The sequence below is a fragment of the Phascolarctos cinereus genome, unplaced genomic scaffold (genome assembly GCF_003287225.1).
Source record: "Phascolarctos cinereus isolate Bilbo 61053 unplaced genomic scaffold, phaCin_HiC Scaffold_4;HRSCAF=312, whole genome shotgun sequence".
NCBI classification, from domain to species: Eukaryota; Metazoa; Chordata; class Mammalia; order Diprotodontia; family Phascolarctidae; genus Phascolarctos; species Phascolarctos cinereus.
This window is the reverse complement of record NW_027555847.1, coordinates 129,460,652-129,486,463: the sequence shown is the minus strand read 5'-3', so window position 1 is coordinate 129,486,463 and position 25,812 is coordinate 129,460,652. Positions and strand designations below refer to the sequence as shown.

Genomic DNA, 25,812 nt, shown 5'->3' with positions numbered 1-25,812 from the left:
CAGATCATTCTCTTCAATAAATTCCAGTGTTTGCCTATAGACTCCTGGAACAAAAATGATTTCATCTTTACCTCATCGTCTTAATTTCTATTTTTTGGTAAAAGTTTTATAATGTACATAATTATTAGTAAAGTAGTACATGCACATAGCCTACAAGTAAATAAATTACACATATACATAAAAGTATACAAAAACACATATACATAAATATATACACATGCTGTGTATGCTCAAACAATTTTTACTCTTGATGAAAAAAAAGTTTAGATACTGCCATAATATCTTATAGTTTAGGTGTTTTCTCCTTAAATCAAACCTAGAGAAACTTGAATGAACTGATGAATAGTTAAGTGAGTAGAACCAGGAGAATAATTTATACTTCAACAATAATGAAAAAGTAAACAACTTTGAAGGACTTAAGAATGATAATCAATGTAATGACCAATCATGATTTCACAAGACTGATGATGAAGCATGCTTCCCATATCCTGGGAGAGAAGTAACAGACTGGAGGTGCAAAATGAGATACACATTTTCTGACACAGCCACTGTGTAGATTCATTTATACTTGTGGATTGGTTTATACTTGTTACAAGGGAGGGCTTCTATTTAGGGAACAAGTTGTGGAAGAAAGAGGTAATAAGGTACTGACAATCATGCAAGAAAAAAAAAGAAAAACATTAATGAAATATATTAAAGTACACAAAAGTTTGGGAGGGAACACAGACAAGCAGAGCAATATTGTTATTGTCATGAAATCTGACATACACTTAAAATGAAAATTATATGTAATAGAAGTATAGAAGTCCAAATTTTGTATAGAATTATTTTTTGTCATGTTGAACATTGAAATGTTCATACTTGTTGATATTTGTTAAGCTCATAATAATAATAAAGACTTAAATGAAAAAATGACATTCACAGATCCTTCTTTTAGCTACACTCATATGTAGAACCACAATTCTAATAACATTGGTATAAAAATAAGACACCTTCAAATTTAAAGTCAGCTGCTTTACAAAGAAGGAAAGTTTTTATAATTAAAAAATTTATCCTATCATATAAAATACCAAATAATTCCTACCCTAACTGATGTGGTCATTTCAGTTTCTCAAACCCCCGAAATTCACAAATTGATGTTAGAAATTTAGCTATATTTCTTTCTTCCTAACATTTCACTGAGGAATAGAGTTTTGATGCAGGTTAGCAATACAAAACAGAACAATTTTGGGTAGGGCATTTGTAGACATAATGGACTGAAGAAAGGGAGCCAATGGTGCGAAGGAGAGATCAAAAAGGGAGCTAGAATGGCTTCAGAATTCTTCCTTAACCTACTTTTGTATTATAAACTGACAATTCTTCTACCTTTCTGAGCATCTACTCCTTGTTTGGACCATATCTGGGAATAAAAAATAAATTTTATTTAAAATAGCTTTTCTTTTTTTCTTAAAGTGTTTTATATTTAGCATATGGTTATCATTGAAGAAATATATTATTAGAAGAAAAGGTGATTGGTTCTACAGTGAAAATGAGATAGAGGCTGGATATAGTGGCACACACCTGGGGTACCTCCTCCTGGGGAGGCTAAGGTTGGTGGATCCCCTGCACTCAGGAGTCCTGAAGTAGGGCTAAAGTCAATCAGGTGTAGGCTCTAAGTCTGGCACCAATATTGTGAGCCCCTGAGAGGAGGCGAGGGACTGAAGGAGACAGCAGGCTGCCTAAGGAGAGGAGACGTGGGCCAGGTCAGAAACTGAGCAGGTTCTGCACTGAGCAGCAGTGGGGTCCAGCCCATAAGTGGCCATTGTACTTCCACACCAAGAGACCCAGTGTCAAAAAATAGGGAAAAAAAAAGAAAAATGACGCGTTCCATGATATGTCTATGTGTTCCATTCATGATATCAAGAGATCTTAGAGCAGTTGTCTCTAAACTGGAGAATGTAAGATGGTTCTCTGGAGTACAGGAAGAAAATATTAGAACTTCTATTTATGTCTATTTTTACCTCGAAAAAATAAATTATTTTACCAATATTTAATATACTAATTGTCACTGGTACCTTCACTTAGTCTGTAAGTCAAATGGTTATGTGTCATGTATGATCTATGAGTTACCCTGAAGGAAGAGTAGGGATGCTACAACATCGATTGACAGTGGAGCCCTCATTGATTTTTTCACTTTCGCTATATTTTGATGTATTGCACAGTTTATAAATATTTAAGTATAAGTAGATCTATGTATCATATCATCTAACTTTTAGTAATCTAAGTTCAAAGAAAGTTCAAAAGTGACCTAAGGAGTCCAGCAAAAAAACTTCAGATTGAAGATGATATTAACGTGAGCTGGGTTGAACAATAAGAAAATGGTAGAGCAGACATTTTTAGTACAAGCCCTTTATCAGTCAAATTATAAAGAAAAAAACAAGCAGTCAAAAAAATTCAAAATTATCAAGTAGATTATTAGAAACATGGATTAACATATACTATTGTTAATGAGAAACCTTGCCCTAAGTGGATATTATGCCATAAGATATTATTAACTAATAGTGTAAAGTCATTTTGATTAGCAAGACATTGAAAAATTAAACTGTTGTTGCCTATAGAGACTCATATATATACACTTTAAAAATCTGGAACAGAATCCAGGTTATCCTATTTAAAAATCTTCCAAATGAAGCTTTTCGATGGGTTTTTAACCTATTTGTAAAAATAAAAAATGCAATACTTGCCAAATACTTTAGAAGAACAATTGATTAACATCTAAGAATATGGAAATTTACTAGCAGTATTTCAACAAAACCTTTGCATAGGTGGTGCACTGGATTAAAAAATGAGCTTCATGATTTCATAAGTACATCTAACAATGTACTTCTTTCATTTGGTTCTACTTATCTTTGTGAGGTTCTATTTTATTTTGGTTTTGCCTTTTAGCTAACAGTCATTAACAACTATCAAAATAAACTAAACTTAGAATGAGACTTCTAAATTATTGTATCAAAGTGTTAAACCAAGATTTTCCAAAAATATTGAAACAATTAAATTTCTCTCATCAAAATGTTAATAATGATAGTATCTTACATGATAGCAAAATGTTTTTATACTGTTAATAAAATTTAAATTGTTTCGAATGCTATTTATTTCATCTTCATATTGTCCTTTAAATTTCTATTTTTGTCTATGTTTTATAGTGAACACAACATGAATACAGTAGCACATTTATAAATAAACATACATATATTGGGGGTATATCCTTAAACATTTTTGGATAGAGGCAATTTTTAAAAATTGGAAACCACAGATCTAAAGGAAGGCTCCCTATAATGATGTGGAAGTACACTGTGGAGGATTTATGGGAAAGTATGGACAAGGGTTACACAAGATGAGCAAGCATGGTTAGGGTACCATTTGTTCCACTGGAAGGATTGCCTACATATATGAGATCACAAATCCATCAAAATATATAAATATATGGGGAAAATATGATAGCTTAATCAGGCGTTATTTATCAATCAACCAACATTTTCCCATTACATATAATGTGTTTTAATGGATAGATAAGGTATTAGGACATACTAAGAAGAATAAGACATAATCCCTTTTCTAAAAGACATTATACTTTCAGTTGAGGAAATAGGAATAACACAAAGAGATAAATATAACTGTATGAAGCAATATGAACCTCAAGTAAACTATCTAGGCAGCAAATGCTATGGGATTTCTAAAGAGAGAGACCTTTGTAGGCTGACATTGTCAGTAAAATCTTCCATATATGGAATTTGAGCTGGGCTCTGAAGGTAAGGCAAGATCTATATCAGCAAAGGAGAAGATGTGGGAAAAAATATTATAGAAGTGAAAATTATATAAATAAAGGTGCTGATGAAAAGGTTTCATATTAACTTTCACAAACAAAGTTTAAGGTGTTCTTTAAAAATGTGAAATGAGGAAGGAAAAAGTAACAATGTAAAATTTTTAAATTTCTTTTAAAAAAATTATGACAAAAAGATTGGCCAAAGAAAAGTCATCAAGGAAAAAGAACAGAAAGATCGAAAGTGCATAACTACTTATCTAGTCTTTTCTGGATTTTACTCATACTTTTTGGTAAATTATTCTGAAATTTGGTCTCCATCCTAAAGTCTTAGGCCCTCAAAAGTATTTGAGAAAAATTTCTGGGGAAATTGTTCCCAAACTTTGCCCAAGACAACAATCTACATCACCATTCCTCCTATGGAAAGTGATGTTCTTCTTCAGACAATTTTGGAAGTGAAACAATTTTGAGTTTCTTTGCTTTGAGTCAGCATATAAAACCTTACTTCCTAAGCTTCAATAAAGTGTTGGGAAATGTTATTTGAAATGTCCAACATGACAATGCAGCATCAAGTTCCACATATCTTCCCTAATGAAGTTAAATAATCTACCTTAAGATACAGTTTTGGAATGGAAGTTCTAACATCTTTAATCGCAAGAACTAGGCCAAGAATTCATTCAACTTATTTTTTTCTTCTTAATAGTTGTAAAATTCTAATATGCCTACAGTCAAAGTCTGGCTCAGTAAGTTATGGGAGGTTATGATAGAAGATAAACTGCCATTATATTAAAACATCTCTGCAACCCAAGCAGTCAAGATTAGGAGTTAGACAATGTGGGTAGCTGTGCAGGGTACAAAAGAAAGGGGTGGGATGAAGGGGTGGGAGGCAGGAGGGATGCAGCAAAGTCTAAGTCTTAATATTAACCTTAAAAATGCATCCATTTTAATAGTCAAAAAAACCCAGACTTTGTGACACGTACTTATTTTATAATATACCAAGTTGTACCTCAGTAATATACCCAGAAAAGGGGTCTGAGTTTCAAATATGGAGGTTAGAAAGAGTCTAATCTTCAAGTCTTGCCTAGGATGCACAAATGAGTTGTATGATACATAAATATACACTATTTTCTTTAGTTCATATAATGATGAACTGCTAAAATTCCTGTGATAAAGCAACCTGTATTGTATAGTGCTTTTGTTACCTTCTATTAATTTAATATGAACAAATTTTAAAATATCTTTTCTTCTAAAAAGAATTCACTGAATGTGCTATCTACTTTTCTGTTCTTGAGCAAACCTTTTACAGTGGGATCATCCAATGGTCCTGAGGCAAAGTGTTTAGTGTAATGTTACCAAATTTTTAGAGAAAAATAAATCCCATTATGCCAGTATGAGATGACTTAATTTTGTGAACTTATTATTACTGAATGCATATGAGGTGACATTTCTCTATTGCTTCTAGGATAAAATATGAAGTCCTTTGGAATTTAAACTTTTCATACAATCTGGCTCCATACTCTTTTCAAACTTTGTGTGGGGGGGTGGAGGAGGGTTGTTAATATAACATAGAAATAAGGAGCTGATCACAAAGACACAACTGTGAACATATTAAATGAAGTGAAAAGACATGTCTAGCTTTGTTAAGCCTTCATGAAGTGTGAAAAAGTTCCTCTGATGGAATTAAAGGGGTAGCTGGCTATCAGCTGTGTGAAGACTGCCACAGCACTGGAGATCTTTCACGTCTATAGAAGGGAGAAGCTTAGTGGAGTGTGCCCCCTGAGCCCCTACCAAAGGACAGAGGAGAGGACATTTTCATTCCTGCTTCTCCCCCATCCATTGAACCAAGGCAATTAGCAGGGGACCTGTTCACCTACCAGGAGACACCGTATTCAGCAGGAAGCAGTTTAGAGAGTTGCACAGTTCAAAGTAGGGAGACACATACTCTCAAGGCAAACAAAGTCAGAAAAGCAGCATTTACAGAGGGAGGCAATTTCAAGAAGTGAAAACTAGCTATGGAAAACTAGCCCTGGCACTCAATGGGTGTGTGTGCGTGTGTGTGTGCACGCACACACTAATAGCGTAGGTTAAACCTAAAAGTGTGTCATGCATACATTTTAGGGGAGGGCTGGTTGTTAAACACTGACTGGCACCTCCATGGTGCTTGTAGTTTGTTCACAGTTGCCGTCTCTTTTCTTATTCTACCATTTTGGTAAATGTTCCCAGTTTGAGTTCATTGTGTCCACCATTATTGCCAGGGAGAGCTCAGGAGTGCAGCCCCCACAGGAGCCCACAAGTACCCCTCTCCTCCATATACAGCACATAACACCAAACTGGCCTTCCTCCTGCCTCTCTTCGCTTCTCACTGCCCTTTCTTCCTCCCAGGTTCTTCTAGGCTCAGTTCAGGAGCCCTTTGCTGCCCAGTGACTTTCCTGACACCCTCCAGTTAATCTTTTCTTCCCGTTGAAGTTATTTTGTATTTACTCTGTATGGGTAGCTTTGTCTACATCTTGGCTGTATTCTCCAGTAAAGGGTAAGGTCCATGAGGACAGGACTGTTTCATTTTCTTCGTTTCTCTCAGTGCTGACCGTGGGGCCTCGCACATAGTAGGCACTTAATAAATGCTCCTTGTATGACACTGAACTGAGATCATTTAAACTTGGGCTGACATTCTGTTTTCTTTTCTATTTCCCTGTTTGAAGGTGGGTCCTCTTGTACTTTCAAAGGAAAGTGGTTGATCATCAGGGCATAACAGCTGTGATTTTATCAAATCTTGATAAAAATAATAAAAATGGGCTATCCCAGGGTCTGGTAAATAAGAAGGTTGACTGAGTAGAGGTGTCAATGTAGAGAGCTCACTGCACTTTATTAGAGCAAAGGTTACTGAGCAGAGATGTATTAATGGTATAAATAGTGAACGTTCCACTTCTAGAAGGTTGCTTATTTTATACAGAAATGTGCTTTGATAGCACCACTTGATGTAATAGAAAGGATCAACAGATTTCACATTATAGAAGAGAAAGGGTTTTGAAAAGTATAAGAAACTATGAAAACCTAAGAAGATGTTAATATTTTAAAAAGCATAATAATAAATTAGAAGTCAATTATCAATAATTACTCAGAGCTGCAATAAAGGCCCAGGTTATACAGAACTTTCTTTGTGAGGCCAGCAACATTGAATTACTTCATCTAGTATTTCAGTCTGAGACCCAGTCTTTGGTCTAACATAGTCCTCTTCTGTTTTGGTGTGTCCCTCACAGTGCAGTTTGATATGATGCGGGCCTGTAACCTGATTGCTACTGTTGCCCTCACCGCAGGACAGCTCATCTTTGTCATGGGACTGATGGACTTGCCCATCATTTCGCAGGACACCCAATGGTGGGAGGAAGCCATTGCTGCTGTATTCCAGCTTGCAAGTAAGTACCTTACTTAATGATAAAGCAAGAATTAAAAACTACTTCACTCTGCAATGATGAATGAATAGATTTGACACATCCAGGAAAGGAAACTACTGGAAGTCTAAAATGAATCACTCTGGAAATAATGAAAGATATGAAAATAATTCCCAGGATCCTAGCTTTCTTGAGAAACCCTCTTTCTAAAAGAAGGTCAGAATGTGGAGCACCTTTGAAAGTAGCCACTGCAGAATAATGAGGGACATAACAAATTCTAACACTATTTAGGACTGATGGAATTCATTTGGTCATTTGTCAAAATTACTTTAGGTGCTATTGTTTCAGAATGGGAAAAAAACATTTCAGAATAGAAAAAAAGGGAAAAGTTCCCTTTACAACTCAAACTGATTGTCTTATAGCACCACTGGTGGAGAAGAGGTAATTTTTCCCGTACCAATGAGAAATTTTGTGTTAAGGAGTTTGTATAACGTTGCAAATAGGTGTGTCCTGTTCTCCTTTTGTGGTGTAATATATATATATATATATGGGTGTGTGTGCGTGTGTGTGTATATATGTGTGTATATATATGTGTATATGTGTGTGTGTGAACATATATGTGTATATATATATATATATACATATATTTGCAGTTCCTGAAACACCAGTATCTATCTCCCAAGAATGGTCTGGGGGGTAAAGAACCTGAAGGGGAAAGCCAATAAAGAGCACAGTGTTGTAGCCTAGAAAGTTTAAGATCCTTTCCCTGTGTTTGGTTTGTCTCTCTCCTTTAATGCCCCCCCATTACCCCCCTGAGGCTCAATAGGTCTGTTTTGCCCAAAAAGGAAATGCATTTTGGCTCTCTTTAGACTTGTTGTTTCATTGACAAACAGTACAGTGGACAGCCATGTGCCTTTCTTCTATCAAACTGCTAATTTTAGATGGAGGTTTTTTTCCTGTGCTGGAGTCTGTTTTAAACAGAGCTAGAGAGAGACTGGAGGGCGCCAGGATATCCCGTCCCAGGAGGAGGAAATGCCTGCTATTACCTGTTATGCAAGCTGAACCTTGAAATCCCTAGTGCTCGGGTGGAGAGATTGGGGGGGGGGACTGGAGAAGAAGAGTTGGAAGTGATTAATAAAATGTTAATAAAAATAGGAAGAGAGGAAAAAATACTTCACCATGAACTAAGTAGACTGAAAAAAAAAACCCTAGAAGGTTGTAGGAAAGTTACAAGCCTCACAAATAGTTTACAGGATATTTCCAGAGGTTTCTAGGAGAACCACAAAAAATGTAAAGTTAGCTATCAAAGGTGGTTCCATTTGTGGTTATGTAAGGGTCTTTCTGTTCATTGGAACTTCTCACTTTCGTGCAGAATTATCTAAATGTCATTTAAATATACCCTAAGAAAATCCTCTTTCTCTTGTGTGCTAGATGGAAGCAATTGTTATGTTTGATTATGGGCATAATCTTATTTGACATTTAACATATGCTAAATATAGCAAAATTGAATTATATTGACATTTACTTTGTAGGTATACATATGTTCTATGTTCTCTCTTCCCAATTTATAATGTCTATGACTGTAATCTTCATGAAGGCAGGAACGGTATGTTAAACCTATCTAGAATAGTCTTGGCTCATAATAGGTACTCAATAAATATTTGCTGTCGATAATTTTTAAATCCCTATAGAGGAAAAGAATCACACAAGCCAATGTTGAGCTCTGCCTCTAATACTGTCAGGAAAACAAGAAGAGTAGGCAATGACATTTATGACTGATAGAACCCTGTGCTCCTCAAAGGTGTTGGCCACAAACCCACGCCCATATCCAATGCAGGAGCCTCAAACTGTAGCTTCTCAAATATATTTCTACTACTTTATCACTGAGTAAAAGGATATCCAACTTTCTGCAGTGGGGATACTCCCTCCCATCCTATTCTCTCTAATTCCAATATTTGGGTTCTTTTTATTTATATTATTTCATAATTTTAAAAAATTTTGATCATGTCTTCTTTTAGCCATCGACTTAAAAGATGGGAAGATGCTTTTCAAAAAAGAAAGTGGAAGTTCCTCAATCCCTCTGGATCATTATATTTTTTTTCTATACTTTTTTCCAGTTTCATGACTTTTCTAGATGACAGTTTTAAGAAAGAACTATGTGCACTTAAAATATATTTTGATTACACATAAAGGTAGAATAAGATTTTATGTTTTGTTTCAAGACTGATAACATACAGGCTGTTCTTGGCCCTTCTGGCCAAAGTGGCACGCTGAGCCAGTTGTCTTTAGGAGCAGTCTAGGACAACTCTTCACTCTCTTTTCTGTGCTGCAAATGATAGTTCAGCGCTTTCCATGCTAGAAGGATAGTTTGGATTATTTTTTCCCATAATGCCTACAGTAAAACTTTTCTGCCCATTTTCTGCCTGGTATGAGATCTTATAGAAGATGAGATTCATCTTTTGCTAAACAGAAGAAGTCAACGTCAGCTATAAACTTAGAGATTTAGTTATAAACACTCTCTTCTAGGTTCTTTATAAATGTTCAATACAACAAGACCTCACATCAATCACTAAAGAATATCACTTTTATACTCTCCTATCCAGAGAAGTACTTTATTCCTTTTTTTGTCTTTCTCCCACCTCATCCCTTATCCTAAAAAAAAAGATACTTTTTCCAATTCCATATAACTTTATTTTTAATAGTCTTCAGTGTCAATATACTTTTAAGGCTTTTTACAAGTTAAAATAAATTATGTCTACTGAGTCTTTCTTGTCCACACCAGAAAGATCTGGTTCATACTCTGGAACAGACAAAGTAAATAAAAGATTATTTTTCTCATCTTCGAACCAGCAAACATAACTAGGGACCTCTTGGTCTCCACTTACCTACTAGAACTCTGTTTATTAGATATCACAAGGACAATGAGGTTTACAGTATCTGCATCTACACATGCTGGTGAAGAATTTTATACATTTTATTTTCCATTTGCTCTTTATATTTTGCTTCTCTAAATTCTGATTACATTTTCCAAATACTTCCTTTAAATACCAACTATATAATTTTTTTTCTCTCCCAAACATTCTTGGTACTTTTGAGTCTTAAATAGCTGCTATAAATCACCCAGAAGATGTTTTAGGACCCTTATGAAAGCATATGAGCTTATAAATTATTGTCCTCTAGTTTTTCTTTTCCAAGAATAATTCTCTCTAGGGAAAAACATTTGAATACAAGCCATTATTTTGCTGCTACCATGTGCTGGAAAATTTCAGCCTGAGTAATGTTTTAAGAGACTGTTCTCTTCAATTAATATGCTGTGTTAGTTAAGGTTCTCCTTGGAAACCAGTGTACTCCAACCAAATCACATTACTTGAAAGTGCTTTTAAAAGTTTTCATTTTTATACTGTTGTCATTCATAATATTGCTACAATAAAGGCTTGACTGATCAGACCCAACTGCTCAGCATTCAGTGTTCAGGAGTGTTCCAGTCTTTCTGATTTATGCCACCTGCATATATGTTTGACAATCATTCAAAAAGGATGACCCGCTGACAGAAAATGAAGCCCTAGGAAGTAGGCAGGAAGGAAAGGAGAGAGGAAGCTATGTTGCTCCGGAGGCTGAACTGTAATTCACACAACTCCAGGGTTTCAGGGCTTCCACACCTCCCAGCTCACAGGAAGAGAACTGTTAGCTTTGGAAAAATAAATTTATGAAGATAGAATCAATACCATGTGTGCAATTTCATTTGTCAGTTCATAAATTTTTCTCTTTTTTCCTAAAATGGAGTAAATGTTGAAAAATCACCATCTGTTCCAGAAGAAACTGCTCTAGATATCTAAGACATGGAAAGGAAAGTGAAGCTTAATATAAAAAATAAGGTAACATGAAAGACTGAATTCTCAGCCCAGGCCCAACTTTCCTTTCTTTGTTCCCTTTCTCCTGGCCCACTTTATACAGGCATATAGTTGTTGGGGGTTTTTTTGTTTGTTTTGTTTTTTTGCCTGCAATAAGCAAGTGAAAAAGCAAGAAGCTAATATCATCACAGAAAAGTAACATATGTAACAGTGCATATACTAAAATGACTACAATCTTATTTATACTAGACTCCAAAAGCAAAAAAGAGATCAGGAATGTATGGTCCATGGGTTTAGAATCAGGCATACTGCTCTTACACGGTCTACCAAAAGATTTCACACCAGATTTTGACTAATACAAATATTTCTCCATTTGCTTAATCATACTGAAAGATCTGTACCATTATTTAATGAAAATAACATTCTGTTGATTTCCTGCCACCCCAGCAGCTCACTTTCCTGCTTCAAGTCCAAACTTCTCTGCCTGGGTTTTTGGACTATCTGTGATCTTGTGCTAATGTACAGGTAGAACTTCATTTTTCACAATTTCCCAACATGCAGTCTCCATTCTAGCTAAGCAGGTCTCTTCATTATATCTCTCCCCCCTCCTCTATGTCACCGTCATTCCATCTCCTTGCCTTGCCTGTCAGGTCTTCCTGCCCCTCTCCATCTGACTAAAACTTGCACAATTTTCAAGACTCAATTTGAGAACTATCTACATAAAATCTTCCCTGCCTAGTCCAGCCCACATTCACCCCTTTTATCTGAACTCCTATTGTACATGTCATAGAATCACTGAATCTTAAGAGTTGGAAGGGACCTCAAAGGCCATCTAATCCACGGGTGGGGAACCTGTGGCCTTCTAGGTCCTTGGGTGAGGCCTTTTGATTGAGTCCAAGTTTTACAGAACAAATCCTTTTATTAAGGGGATTTGTTCTATGAAGTTTGGATTCAGTCAAAGGACCAAACTTGAGGACCTAGAAGGCCACAGGTTCTCCACCCCTGATTCTAGTCCAACTCATCCCTGACCGACAGTCTCCTCTATAATATATTTGACAAGTGATCTAGCCTTTGCTAGAAGATTTCTTGTGAGGGAATCTATTAGCTTCTGAGGCAGCTAAGTGATGGAGTGGATAGAGTGCTGAGTTCAAATCTGGCTTCAGACACTACTAGCTATGTGACCTTGGGCAAGTCATTTAACCTCTGTTTGCCTCAGTTTCCCTCAACTGTAAAATAGGGGTCATATCAGATGAGACAATATGTGTAAAGTGCTTAGCACAATGTTTGGCACAGCATAGGTGCTCTATAAAAGTTAGCTATTATTATTATTATTATTATTACTATTGCTGTGGGGCAGCCAATTCTACTTTCAGATAGCTCTAAGTCACGAGTTCCTAATTTTTGTGTGTGTTATAAACCTTTTTTGGCAGTTTGGTGAAATCTTTGGATATACCCTTCTCAGGATAATGTTTTTAAATGCCCACCCTAAAATACCCAGGATTACAAAGGAAACTATACTGAAATATACTTATCAAAATATTAATAAAAGCAAGTTGACAGATCACAATTAAGAACCACTGCTCTAAAGGATTACAAATGAGCAAAGTCTGGAAGATGCTGGCTTACTACATTTTAGGTACCTTACAATGCTAAATTTAAAATACTATATATCTTAATAGTCATATAAACTAAGACACATTTTAAATGACATAAGCATTAAGTATTAATTCAAATGATCCAGGAGACTTTTCCTTCTTCATTCTAAAGAAAACTAGGATGTATTTGTGTGTGTAAATGTAATGTTTAAAACAAAAGTTTTAAAAGTTTTTTACATACACTTTTCTAAAGAACCAAATGACCCACACAATAGGCCTGTACTCATTGGTACTTGGTCATGTAACTTGGCTGCAGCAATTTGTTCAGCACGTCTAATCCAACAGGCAAGAGAGACTAAGCCCCTTTCAGTGCACACTACAATACCCTTTGAGGAAAGCAGTGACCCGGCGGCGGTAAAAGACAGCACAACAAAGTCGGTGAATTCTTATTCCCTTAAGAAGAGAACGGTGGGAAAACCTCATGCTTCATGCTCTTCCTTCCTCCCATCGACTGTACTGTTATCATCTGTCACTCACTGACGGCTCCTTTTCTTCCTTTTCCCGTTCTCCTCATACTTTGTTCTGCTCTCATTCCTTTTGTCTTCTGTTCTCCCACTAGTTCTCAAACCCTCTTCCACATCCTAACATTGTAACAGAAGAAACACCATAACAAGCCAGGAGAGTAGACAGGGTCACCAAAGGTGAAATGTCGCCTCTCACACCTTCCTCCTGAAGATGGGAATATAAAGAAAAAGGCAGGGCAGAGGCTTCTGGGTAGCAAATCTCCCATCAAAGAATTCACCTTTACAACCTACTGGAAGAACAGGACTGCAAACTGCAATGGAAGACTGGCATATGTGTGTGTGTGTGTGTGTGTGTGTGTGTGTGTGTGTGTGTTTGTGTGTGTGTTGCGGGGCGGGGTGGTGGTGGTGGCTAAGTGGTCATGAATTGACTACTATTGAGGTGGGAAACATATGGCAGTACTTAATTGTGCATTGCCTGGGTATGTCTAACAGACATGATAGACTTATAACAACAGGGCATCCTTCAAAATGAAGTGTACACATAATAACCAAAAAGTAAGGGTATCCATGTTTATTTTCTTCTCTTGGTACTTTGACAGTACCTTCCTCTGAGAAGACTTGGAGGTTATAAGGTCCTAAGTGGCAAAATTTTGTCTTCTCATTTTCAGTTTTACAGGAATTTATAGAGTTTTTGCTATTTGCCCAACTCTGTGCTAGACACTGTGGAGAATAATGGACAAAGAAGCATAAGGCAAAATCCCTGAATTTAAGATGGAGAGAGAAAGAAAGAGCTTATGAAGCTCTGAATTGAGCTTTTACTGTCATCTATACATAGATTTTCTTTTCTTTTTTTAATACTTTTTTCCTTAAGTATTTAAAAAAAATTTTTTGGCGAGGCAATTGGGGTTAAGTGACTTGCCCAGGGTCACACAGCAAGTAAGTATCAAGTGTCTGGTCTGAGACCAGATTTGAACTCAGGTCCTCCTGACTCCAGGGCCAATGCTCTATCCACTGTGCCACCTAGCTGTCCCTCATTAAGTACTTTTTGAGCAAGATGATTTAGAAGAATAGAAACTTTACATATATATACACACACACACACACACACACACATACATACATATGTGTATACATATGTATGTATGCATATATATGTGTGTGTGTATATATATATATATCACCTTACATTTGTCAGACACTATGTATGTATTTGGATCCACAATCCTATCATTTTTTTATCTGTATTTTAAAAATTTATTCAGCTATCTATAGATAACCTATAGATAATCCATAGATAACCTATACAGATAACCTGAGCATATTCCATGTGTAATTCAAAACAAAGAGATACATACCTTGCTTCCAGACTGGTAAAGATAGCTACAATTACGATTTAACATTCATAATATGTAATACATAAACAGCGTGGTAGGAATTACTAAAGCTTGTCCTTCACTTAGATTGCCTTCAAAACACCAAGGTCCTCTCACTGCTGCAAAGGGACATGGGAAAAGAACTTTAATGAAGACCTCAATATGGGTACCAATGATGAAAAATGTGTCTGTTATCAGAGGATGAGCATAACCAAGTTTGCACAAGTTTATCATAAAAGAGTTGACCACCAGTCACTACCTTTTTAGACTAGAGCAATTCATGAAGACTTTGTGCTAAGATATAGAGGAATAATGATCTAGATAGACAGAACTCTAATTAGCCATTTTGGCATCTCATAGCATGAAATAGCTGCTTGGGTGAGTAGCACCACATGCATCCTCACATAAACAGGTCAGGAAAACCTGATACAGCCCCATAGTGGAAGGAGAAAGGACACCAAGCTATTAAGAGGTTGCAGATAGGGAGGAGCGAGGACAGAAAGGAGTTTTTCTAGTGTGCAGCCAGTTGGGTGGGAGAGGGTGCAGGGAATGAAGCAGCCATCTGGGAACTTCCAATTTTAACTCATTATTATTGCTAACTAGTTTCTCTGTAGCTGAAGAAGTTGAAAATTCTTTCAAAATGCAAATGTAAATATTCTAAAATTGCACATTTTTCAAAATCACTACTTTACACTGTTTACACCCTCTCAGTTTTGGTGCTCTGGGGCAAAGTACGGACTGTCTAGCCCTAGCTCTGTGCATAAGAGGAGAAAACATCCAAAGAGATATGAAATCACAGATCCCTGTAGCACTGAAGTAGGATATAATTAGTGGCTATCACTGTATCATCTGCATATCGATTTTTAAAAATATTTTTCAATAATCATTTTTTGAGAAAGATGTTGCAGGAGAGCAGAAGCTTGATTTATAAAAAACTCTAATTTGTTAAATACTACATATATATATTTAATCCACAATATTATCACTTTTTTTATCTGTTTAGAATATATACAGCTATTCACAGATAACCTGTGGGCTTAAAGTATGTTCTAGAATAAACTGTGTTCCTCTAATCAGAGCATCCACATATCATCTATTTTCTTCACACAGTAAGTGAAAGATGATTGTTTCTGTGAAGTGGAGGCAATTTGTGCCTGTTTCAAATGACTTGGCTAAATACAGAAAATGCTACACACTAACAATTAGATTATAATGTTTAAAGCAGCAGCAAAATAGTCTGTCTTATTCTCAAAAATCTGAGATTCTGATCTCCTGGAGAGGAAGCATGGTGTAATGGGGAGGTGGCCTTGAAAGCTGCAAGACCTAGATTCAAATCCCACCTCTGACACCTACTATCTAAGTGACCCTCGGTAAATCACTTATTCGTTCAGTGCTCTAGGCCAGTGGGGTGAAACCCAAACAGACATGGATCAATATGATGCCTACATACTGACACAGGAAGCCACGAGTTCACCTTATCTATGTTGTATTTTATTCTTATTTATTTTGTTAAACATTTCCCAATTACATTTTAATCTGGTTCTGGCTGCCCTCTTGGAGTGTTATGGGCAGAGTTTGACACTAGTCAACCATCCAAGACTATTAGGTACAGGCAAGGGGCTGACTGACATCAGTAGAGGGTTTCCTCACCTGGAAGTTTCCCATACCAATGAAAACCCAAGTCCAGTGCCATCTTTCCTCCTTTCTCAGATACTAGGATGAAATCCTCCATCTGTGCTCTCAAGCCTCAGTCCCAGCTCCCTCCTTCAGGATCCTGCGCTATCAATGGTACCCCTCTCCCCATTAGCATTTTGAGTGTCTTTTCTTCTGTCTTGCTCCTTTCCCCTTTCAAATATGCACAAATCTCCCTCTTCTGAAAACAAAATAACACCCTAGTTGACCATGCTGCTCTCTCTCACTCCTTTTTTTATGTCCTTCCAATGTAGTAGAGTGGAAACAATGCCAAATTTGACCTAAGAAGAGTTGGGTTCAACTTTCAGCTATGACATTTGCTAGCTCTATAACCCGGGCAAGTCACTGAACACTGAACTTCAGATTTCTCTTCTGTAAAATGAGAATAGTAATCCTGACACTGCCTGTCCAATAGTGTAATTGTAAAGTATTTTATAGACTTCATAACACTATGCAAATTTCTATGCTTGTCGTCTTCATTTCCTTACCCTTATTAGCTATTAGCAGTGGTAGTCACTACTCTCCTGAAACTATTTCTCTGTTTTTACAAAAAAGCCTAAGTAAAGTATTAGACTAAAAGTAGGAGCTCAACAAAAACAGGTTTATCGAAGAATCTGAAATCAGTGCACTTCAAATTTTTTTTATCTTAATTTTTCCATGAAAATTCCAACCCAGGATAGGGCTAGATTCAAGTTTTTATAATTCAATACTAACAACCATCAAATTAAAGGTTTTTTTACAAAGATTCTTATCTCCAGATCCTTTCTTTATTCATGTACTAGTGATGCTAAGATTTCATTCATATAACCTATTTATTTAATCACAAATTTCTGTAATGGATAGAAAGTTATGTTTTATGAGTAGGAGAAAAACAGATGTGTTTCTGTTAAGAAAAATAACACGTCATAGGATGATTTTTCAATGGAAATTCAAATCAACAAATTCTATGTTTCACCCTCTACTTGAGACTATTGCTTGACTATAGTTAGGCCACCATGTATATCTGTTTACTCATCCCCACAGGGCATGGCAGTTAAAAAGTTGACACATTCAGCCAGACTACAAAGTTATCGATTAAAATTTTGGGGAAATCTATTTAAAGCATCTGCATGTTATGATCCACAATAATATGTTGTTATTCTCTTATACTATTAATAAAAAAGGAAGTAACAATGAACTATTAGTAGAGAATGCTCACCATCAGTACAAAGAAACTCCAAAGTTGTATCTACTTTAATCAACAAGTAAAATCCTGGAGAAAGAATAAATTCACTTGCATAAAAAGGAAATGCCCATAACCTTTTCACATAGAAAAGGCCATACTCTTCACTAACTCTTACAAGCTCTCTCTGGCATACATATGTAAGAATTTTAGACAACACTATCAGGAAGTGACACAGAAATGAGTCATCATTATCTGTTGAAGGCAGCAGCTCTGTGCAGTTCTCTGCCCAGGTGAGAAGTAAGAGAGGTAGCCAGGTGACTGATTCATATTTCCAGGAAGGGTCTATAAGAGTGAAGATGCCAGGATGTGGCTGGGTGTTTTTAAGGAAGTCAGGCTTTCCCTTAGTGGACTTAACCTATAGACATTTTCTGATTACTGTCCAAAGTTACTTTACCTGACAAGTATGCTATATTTTGAGGAGTCATTTGTAATTTAATGCTCTAAAAAACCCAAGATCTGACAAAAGAAAAAAAGCATCTTAATGCTTCCATGTTCATATTGCAAATTTAAGAAAACTAATGGTAGCAAAATATATTAATAGGGGCTTAATGGAGAAAAATTGTTTCTTTTCTTTGATTCACTAAATTTCAGGGTACCAATTTGTGTTGTTGGTTGGACTACAGAAATAAATCATTCAGAGCTGCTTGCAATGACTAACATTAGAATTCTAATAGAACATAAGGAAAAACTTCCTAACAATTAAGAGTTGTGGAAAAGAAGAACAGACTGCCTCAGGAAGTAGTAGTCCCTGTGGGCATAGGGACTGTTTTTTTGTTTTGGTTTTCATTTCTCCAGCACCTAAGTTAGTGCTTGGCACACCAGGAGACAATAAAAGAAGGAGAGCCAGGCACATTCTAATATATAGCCTAAAGTCTGGAGGGGTGGATTTGAAACTCTGATCAATGTAGTGACCAGTTATGGTTTCATAGGCCTGATGGTGAACCACATCTATCACTTGCTGTTCGTCCTTCACTCTCAAAGAGGACCAATGACATCAGGAGGGTGATGTCTTGACTTGTAGGTGAACTGGATTTAAGTGAGGCAGGACTGTACCTACCCCTTTGGGAGAGGATAGAGGACCATAGGATGATACAGTTAGAACTAGAATGTACCTCAGAAGGGGCAGCTAGGTGGCACAGTGGATAGAGCACTGGCCCTGAAGTCAGGAGGACTTGAGATCAAATCCAGCCTCAGACCAGATACTTGACACTTACTAGCTGTGTGACCCTGGGCCAAGTCACTTAACCTCAATAGCTCCCCCCCAAAAAAATAGAATGCTCCTCAGTCCTCATCTAGTACAACCTCTTCATTTTGCAGTTGAGGAAAATGAGGCCCAGAGATATTGTGTCTTGCCCAAGGTCACACAAGTAGTGGGATTTGAATTCAGGTCCTCTCACTCCTCAGTCAGTAGTCCACCAGAGGTGTGGGATGAGTCACATACTGTTGGCTGTGGCCAATGTGTTTATTTGTTTCACTTACTGTACTTCCTTGTTACAAGGGAGGCCTCGATGAGGTCCAGGATTGAGGCAGTTACTGAGAAAGAAGGAGTATCAATAAAATATTTTTTAAAAAGAATGGATTTCAAAAGATTCAGAGAAAGGATCCCATGACCTAAAATTCTATTGGAGAAGTCAGCTCAAGGGGGATGGGATGCTCTAGAAAACACAATTTTGATTATAAGGGGAAGGGAAGACAGAATAAGCATTTATATGGTGTCCACTACATGCCAGGCATTGTGCTAGGAAGCATTTTTTGCAAATATCATCTCATTTGAATCTCACAACAGCCTCGGAAGATGCTATAGTTATTCCTATTTTACAGTTGAGGAAACTGAGGCAAACAGGGTTAAGTGAGTTGCACAGGGTCACACAGCTAGTAAGTGTCTAAAAACCAGATGTGAACTTAGGTCTTCATGACTCCAGATCCAGCATTCTACCCATTGCACTACAAGCTGATGATGAACAAAAAGTATTCTAATTAGGAAGAAAAGAAAAAGTTATATAAGAATACTGATGTGGCTAGAGAACTCAGCAACTGCCTCAAATTGCTAAAAGATTAATTTGAAGATTGGAGGGCAATAACAAGAGAAATATTGAGGATGGATCCATGAATAGCATGGCCTTCTAAGAGTAATATAAAAAATGCTCAAGTGGAGAATGAGCAGAAGTATGTGCTGAATACTAAGGATAACCAAAAGTGCTTAAAAAAAGAAGCCACGCTGGGGCAATAAGAAGACCAAAGAATATACAAGACTACTCTTTGGAGTGGTTGAGATGACAATAATGTACAATGAAGGGAAGGCAGAACTACTCAACCTTTATTTTTCTTCTTAAGGAATGCTCTTCAGTATAGGATGTATAAAAATGTTTAACGGGAAACTAAAAGTGAAGAGAAGTGGAAATATACTAAGAGAAAACACTTAGCTGCTCTTAAGTCAAGTCACTGGGCTTAGACAACCTTACATTCCAAAGTACCAAAGGAACTTAAGGATATGATTGTTAGTTTACCATCTGCTACTGATGGGGGGAATAGTTCACAGGAAACCTATCAGTTTCAGTAACAGGAGTCCACCGTTCAATATGGCAGTTAGAAATTTAGTGTAGTCTTAGAATAAATTAATATAATCGTAGCATACAAAATGAGAGGGCAATATTCCAGATGTTCTTGGTGAGAGAACATCTGGAATATTGCCTTCAGCTCTACCTGCTGAAGTTTAGTAAGGGCATTTATAAGCTGGGGAATATGCAGAGAAAGGTGACCATGATGGTGGATACTGAACACCATGCCATAGGAGGATTTGTTTCTTCTTCCCACTTAATGATATTTAATTTTTTTCCAATTACATGTAAAGATATTTTCAACATTCACTTTTTGTAAGAGTTTGAGTTCCAAATTTTTCTTCCTCTCTCCCTTCCCTCCCCCTTCCCCAAGACAGCAAGCAATCTGATACAGGTTGTACATGTATAATCATGTTAAACATATTTCAAATGAGGATTTGTTGAAGGAATTAGCAATTTTTAGCCTAGAAAAAGCTATTGCTCCCATCTGGGGTGGGGTGGGGACATAATACTTGTCTCCTATCTGTAGGTCTTTTATGCAGATGTGGGATTAGATTTACTTTACTTGGTCTCACGGTAGAATTGGTACCAATAGATGGAAGTTTGACAGATACATATGTACCCTTAAAAGAAGGAAAAATTTCCTAACAATTAAGAGTTGTGGAAAAGGAGAATAGATTGCCCCAGGAAGAAGTTATTTTTCCCATCACTAGAGTTCTTCAGTTAGAGATATGAAGTCATTTATTGTAGATGAAGTTCACATTTTGGGTAAGGACTATACTCTAAAGACCCTTCCAATACTGCAATTCTTTGATTCTGTGGTTAATCTGATTGCATAATGGCCTGGAATGCTGGACTCAGGAAGGACAACATGAGTTCTAATCCCATCTCTGACTCTTGGTAGCTCTATGGCCATGACCTCTTCACCTTTTGGAGCCTATGTCCTCATCCTCATCTATAAAATAGGGATAACAAAATCTGTAGTTTCCACCTTGCAAGGTAGTTGCTTAAATGAGATAATATATATGAAATGCTTTGTAAATCTCAAAGCACTGCATAAATGTCAACTATTATTAGTATCATTATTGTTGAAGTGGAAAGTACAAAGTACCTTGGTTCAAATCCAGCCTTAACACTTGCTATTGATGCAGCCTATGGTCTTCCTATGGACAGGAATATGGCTCTTTTAAAAAGCGTGTTTGGTTATCCTTCACATTCAGTATATATTGCTACTCACTGTGGACTTACGCATCCTTATTATTCCTTCCTAGGCCAGAGAAAGTTCTTTTTTATATTTAGAAGGCTCCAGGACAGGAACACAGAAACCACAGCGAGGGGGGTAAAATGGAGAAGAAAAAGAAAGAGGGAAAAGGCTAGAAGAAGGGAAACCACCAGCTCCTAGAATCTTTAGGAAGAGGAAGAAGGGAAAAGGAAGAACGGGAAGAGTTAGAAGACAGGGGAGGTACTTTAGTGGCATGTTTTTATTTATGTGAGAGAGCAGAAATAGTCACCCAAAACTAGAAAATTGGAATGCCTGTAGCACATTTCTCTCACCCCCAGTCCTCTAAATGCGATGTCTAAAAATGTCTCAATTCAACTCCATTTAACAAGCATTATTAACAGCATCAGCACAAGCTGTAAGAAGGACAGATGTTTCTCATGGCTTGGTCTATGATTTACATAGTGTGTGCGGATCTAGCCATGCCCTCAAACCCATCTTTCCAGAAACCCTTTAAAAATCAAGACATATTTGCAGGTTAAAGATCTAATAGAAGGCTGCACAAAATTTCAATAAAATTCAACAAGCAATTATTAAGAACCTACTGTGTGCAAGGTATTGAGTGGCGATACAAATACAAAAATAAATGGTTCCTATATTAAAATAGCCTGCATACTATTGGGTGAAATGGCTTTTGCAGAGACAGAGAAAAGTAAGAGTTGAGATGTTAAGTTTAACAACTGGAACAACTACAAGCCTAGTTAGGCTGAAATATGGAAGGGGAGAAATGTGAAAGAAAGCTGGAAAGGTGGGCTGTAAGTACACTGATAAGTAACCAGCTAAACACTAGGCAATCTGAAGAGAGAGACAGAGAGAGAGAAAGAGAGAGAAAGGGAGAGAGAAAGGGAGAGAGAAAGAGAGAGAGAGAGAAGGAGACAAAGAGAGAGAGAGAACCCTCACAACTGAGGGGATTCCCAGCCCAAGTTAGACTCTGGAGGAAAATAAAGATTACCTAGGAGTAAGGGGCAGCTAGGTGAAGCAGTAGATAAAGTTCCTGCCTTGGAGTCAGGAGGACCTGAGTTCAAATGTGACCTCAGTCACTTGACACTTACTAGCTGTGTGACCCTAGGCAAGTCACTTAACCCTGATTGCCTCACGAAAAAAAGCAAAAACAAAAAAAGACTACCTAGGAGTAGAGAGAAGACCTGTACATATTGTGCAACTACTTAGCTGTGTACAAGTTCCATCCCTTTAGAATAAAGGAAGCTCTCTGAAGGCAAGGAATGCTTCATTTTTGCCTTTATATCCTCAGAGCCTAGCATGGCGCCTTCCTCATACATAAGAAATACTTAACAACTGAGAGGCAGTGACATTTATTGGAGAGAGCTCTATACTTGAAGTCAGGAAGGCTTGGGTTTGAATTGTGCCTCTGATATTTCCTAGCTGTGTAATTATGGGTAAATCACTTAACCTTATCATCAGTTTCCTCATTGGGTTGCTGTGAGGATCAAAAGAGAAGTAAAGCATTTTGAAAACTTTAGAATGCTTTATAGACTTCCATGAAACTGAATGGAGAATGGCTTATGTAAAAGCAAAGAGGCACAAGAGATGGGACATTAAGTTTAAGGAACACTACAAGCCCATTTGACCGAAATGTAAAAGGGGAGTAATGTGAAATAAGGGTGGAAATATAGATCATGAGGCTAGCCATGCCAACATAATTAATTATAAAAGGATAAAAGTTTGGGAAACAAAGTTAGAGAACTTATATTTTTATTTACATGCCAAACCAGGAATTTTAATTTTTCCAAATTTTGTAATAATATTTTATGGAAATTCTTTTTTTCCCCCAGGCTTTGTTTTGGTCATCGGCCTAGTGACTTTTTACCGAATCGGTCCCTACACCAACCTGTCCTGGTCTTGCTACCTGAACATTGCAGCTTGTCTTTTGGCCACCCTAGCAGCTGCCATCCTCATCTGGAATATTCTTCACAGGAGAGATGACTGTATGGCACCTCGCGTTATTGTCATCAGTCGCACCTTAACTGCTCGATTTCGTCGTGGGCTAGAAAATGATTATGTGGAATCACCATGCTAAAAGTCAGCAGAGGGCGTGACTATGATGTCTATCAGGATATTGTCTATGTATACATGTGATAATTTAATACGGTAGAAATTGATGGACATTTACAAGGTCATTTTCACTACTTGTGAAGTGGCTTTTGATTATTAATTTTATGGGTTACATCTATATACATATGTATGATACACATAAATAATATGTATATTATATATAAATAGATTATATGGCTCCTACCCCTACTTTTGTACAGTGATAAAATTTTACTATGTCACATAATTTCACAAGAATGCATTTTTCAAGTGTAGCAGCAAGCCAAAATTTGTGATATAAGTAAAGAAATATGCAAAGTGAAGCCGCTTTATTCTCCATCTTTGTTTTTAGATTAATTTATTCTGACAAAGGTCATACCTCAGTCCTGGTAAGGCCTCAACTTTGGGGATGCTGAACACCCAGAAAGACTTAGAAAATGTCAGAGAAATACATTAAGTGTAGCTGCATTTACAATCAAATGGTTAAGGTTTTCTCATAGAACCTCGTCATTGGCTTATATTATGCCCCAATTATTTTTCTAAGTTAAAATAAAAGATGAACATGCTTAAATATCTTTTTAAAGTTTAATCTTCTCCATAAAATTATATGGGTAGAAAGAAATGAGCTTGTATTATTTTGTCATTTCTGTGGGCCCATTATAGAAGGGTCAAAATAATGTTTTAGAAAGCTAGATAGAAACAAGTGTGGGTGATATCTACTTTTTTACATTTTCTATACAAATGAGTTTTCAAAGCATGGTTTCTGCAAAGAATATGAAAGTTGAGTTCCTCTTTGACCATATGTTTTGGTGTCTGAAGATTATGGGGTGAAATTAACCTATTTTGCTTTAAAAAAAATTTGAAATATCAAAAAAATCCCAACTAATTATATTTTATAACTATTTATATTTGTGTACATACATTTTAAGTTATATGAGTTGGCTCCAATGTTTAGGTAGCCCATAATAATCCAGCAGTGATATGATAAGTAAATAATGGCAATCACTTTTTCCAAAATGTTTTAGTCTATTCACCAGCTTATTTATTAGTGGGTACAAGAAACCTTAATACTACATGTCAACACAATGATCAAGAAAACCAACTTGCTAAATATATGAAGGTTGTGACACCTAGTATTATTTCTGTTATGAGCAAATAAAAGACTTCTGAAATTTGAGCTTCCATTATTCCAGATTGGCACAGGCTCTGAAATGCCCACCACTACTACACCACCCTTCCCATTCAACTGAAATAAAATGTGTCTTGCAGAAATGTCTTTCAAGGCTACTTAACACAGGATCTTCTTTTTGGTTCTACTGTTAAAAACAAATGAACAAGCAGGTTCTCATATTTTAGGCTATACTAGAATTTTTTATTTAAAAAGAAATACAATTTATCTACCATTTTAACCCACTGATACCCTAGAAAAATATATATCAATAAAAAATATTTACCAATCACCTGTTATGTCCCTATCACACTAATGGGTACACCAGAGCATATGATTATTTTGACATCTCCCCATCAGGACCTGGATAAACACTGATAGGTCTTGTCATACTTCTGCTAGACTTAAGTCCAGAAAAGTTGGGTTTTTTTAAATTAAAGATTATGCACTAAAATTTGTTGCAATGAAAAAATAGAATATTTAAGACATTATACCATTTTTTGTTAATATTATTGTATATGAACTATTATAATGAGCATTAAAGTTAAAAATTAGCTATGTGGTTAGGAACAATCTAATATCACTGTGTGTACATTAAATGAATAAAGTATTGAAAGGTGGGACAACACCATGCCATTAAGTCACTTATTGTTTTCCTAGATAATTGAAAAGCTATCTTGTCAGTGTTGCCAATGCGGGAAAAACTAGTCCCCTAGGACTATGATTCATGTAATATTTCAAAAGGTGCTTCATGGTCTGCAGAACTATCCTTGCAGAGGGTATTAGGTCTCATTTCCGAATGACTTTATTTAATTCATATCTGTCTACTTTAGTTGTTATTAACAACGACCTGCCATCTCTCAGATAAGAAGATTTGCCAACTGCTCCTGCTAACAAACTCCAAATTCTTCTGGGTACTGACAGAAAGTTGTTTACAGAGAGCCTCTGCTTAAATTTATGAATTTCTTTGGAGTGCAGTGCAAATATTATTCTTTTAGTTAGCTTTTCACTTTTGTTTTGCTATTTATTATTTATCAGAATTGGTATTTATTTGTATATTAGACCAGAGATCTAAATATTATTGGTGTATGACAACTGCAAGACATTTAGCTAGAAAATATTCAAAACATTTTTAAATAAATCAAAATAATTAAATAAGTAAGCTGTGATGATCTGAACACTGAAAAGTCAAAAGAGCTTTGTTCATCTGTTTCCTACCACCAGATGTGTTTAAATAGAACCCCCTTTCTGTGCAACAGAATGTACTAGGCATGTCCTGGCATTCTACTAATCTCAATGGAATTTCA

The 25,812-nt window shown here is 36.5% G+C and overlaps 2 protein-coding genes across 2 annotated transcripts in view; one reads left to right on the top strand and one right to left on the bottom strand.

Moving 5' to 3' along the window:
• TMEM204 (transmembrane protein 204) overlaps positions 1 to 25,133 on the top strand; it is a 53,645-nt gene extending 28,512 nt beyond the window's left edge. The window contains exons 3-4 of the mRNA XM_021006626.2: positions 7,057 to 7,212; positions 23,079 to 25,133. Of these exons, the coding sequence (XP_020862285.1) occupies positions 7,057 to 7,212; positions 23,079 to 23,323 (401 nt within the window). The 3' untranslated portion in view covers positions 23,324 to 25,133. The remainder of the gene's footprint in view (positions 1 to 7,056; positions 7,213 to 23,078) is intronic.
• Positions 1 to 25,812, bottom strand: part of IFT140 (intraflagellar transport 140) — a 186,434-nt gene that overhangs the window by 54,920 nt on the left and 105,702 nt on the right.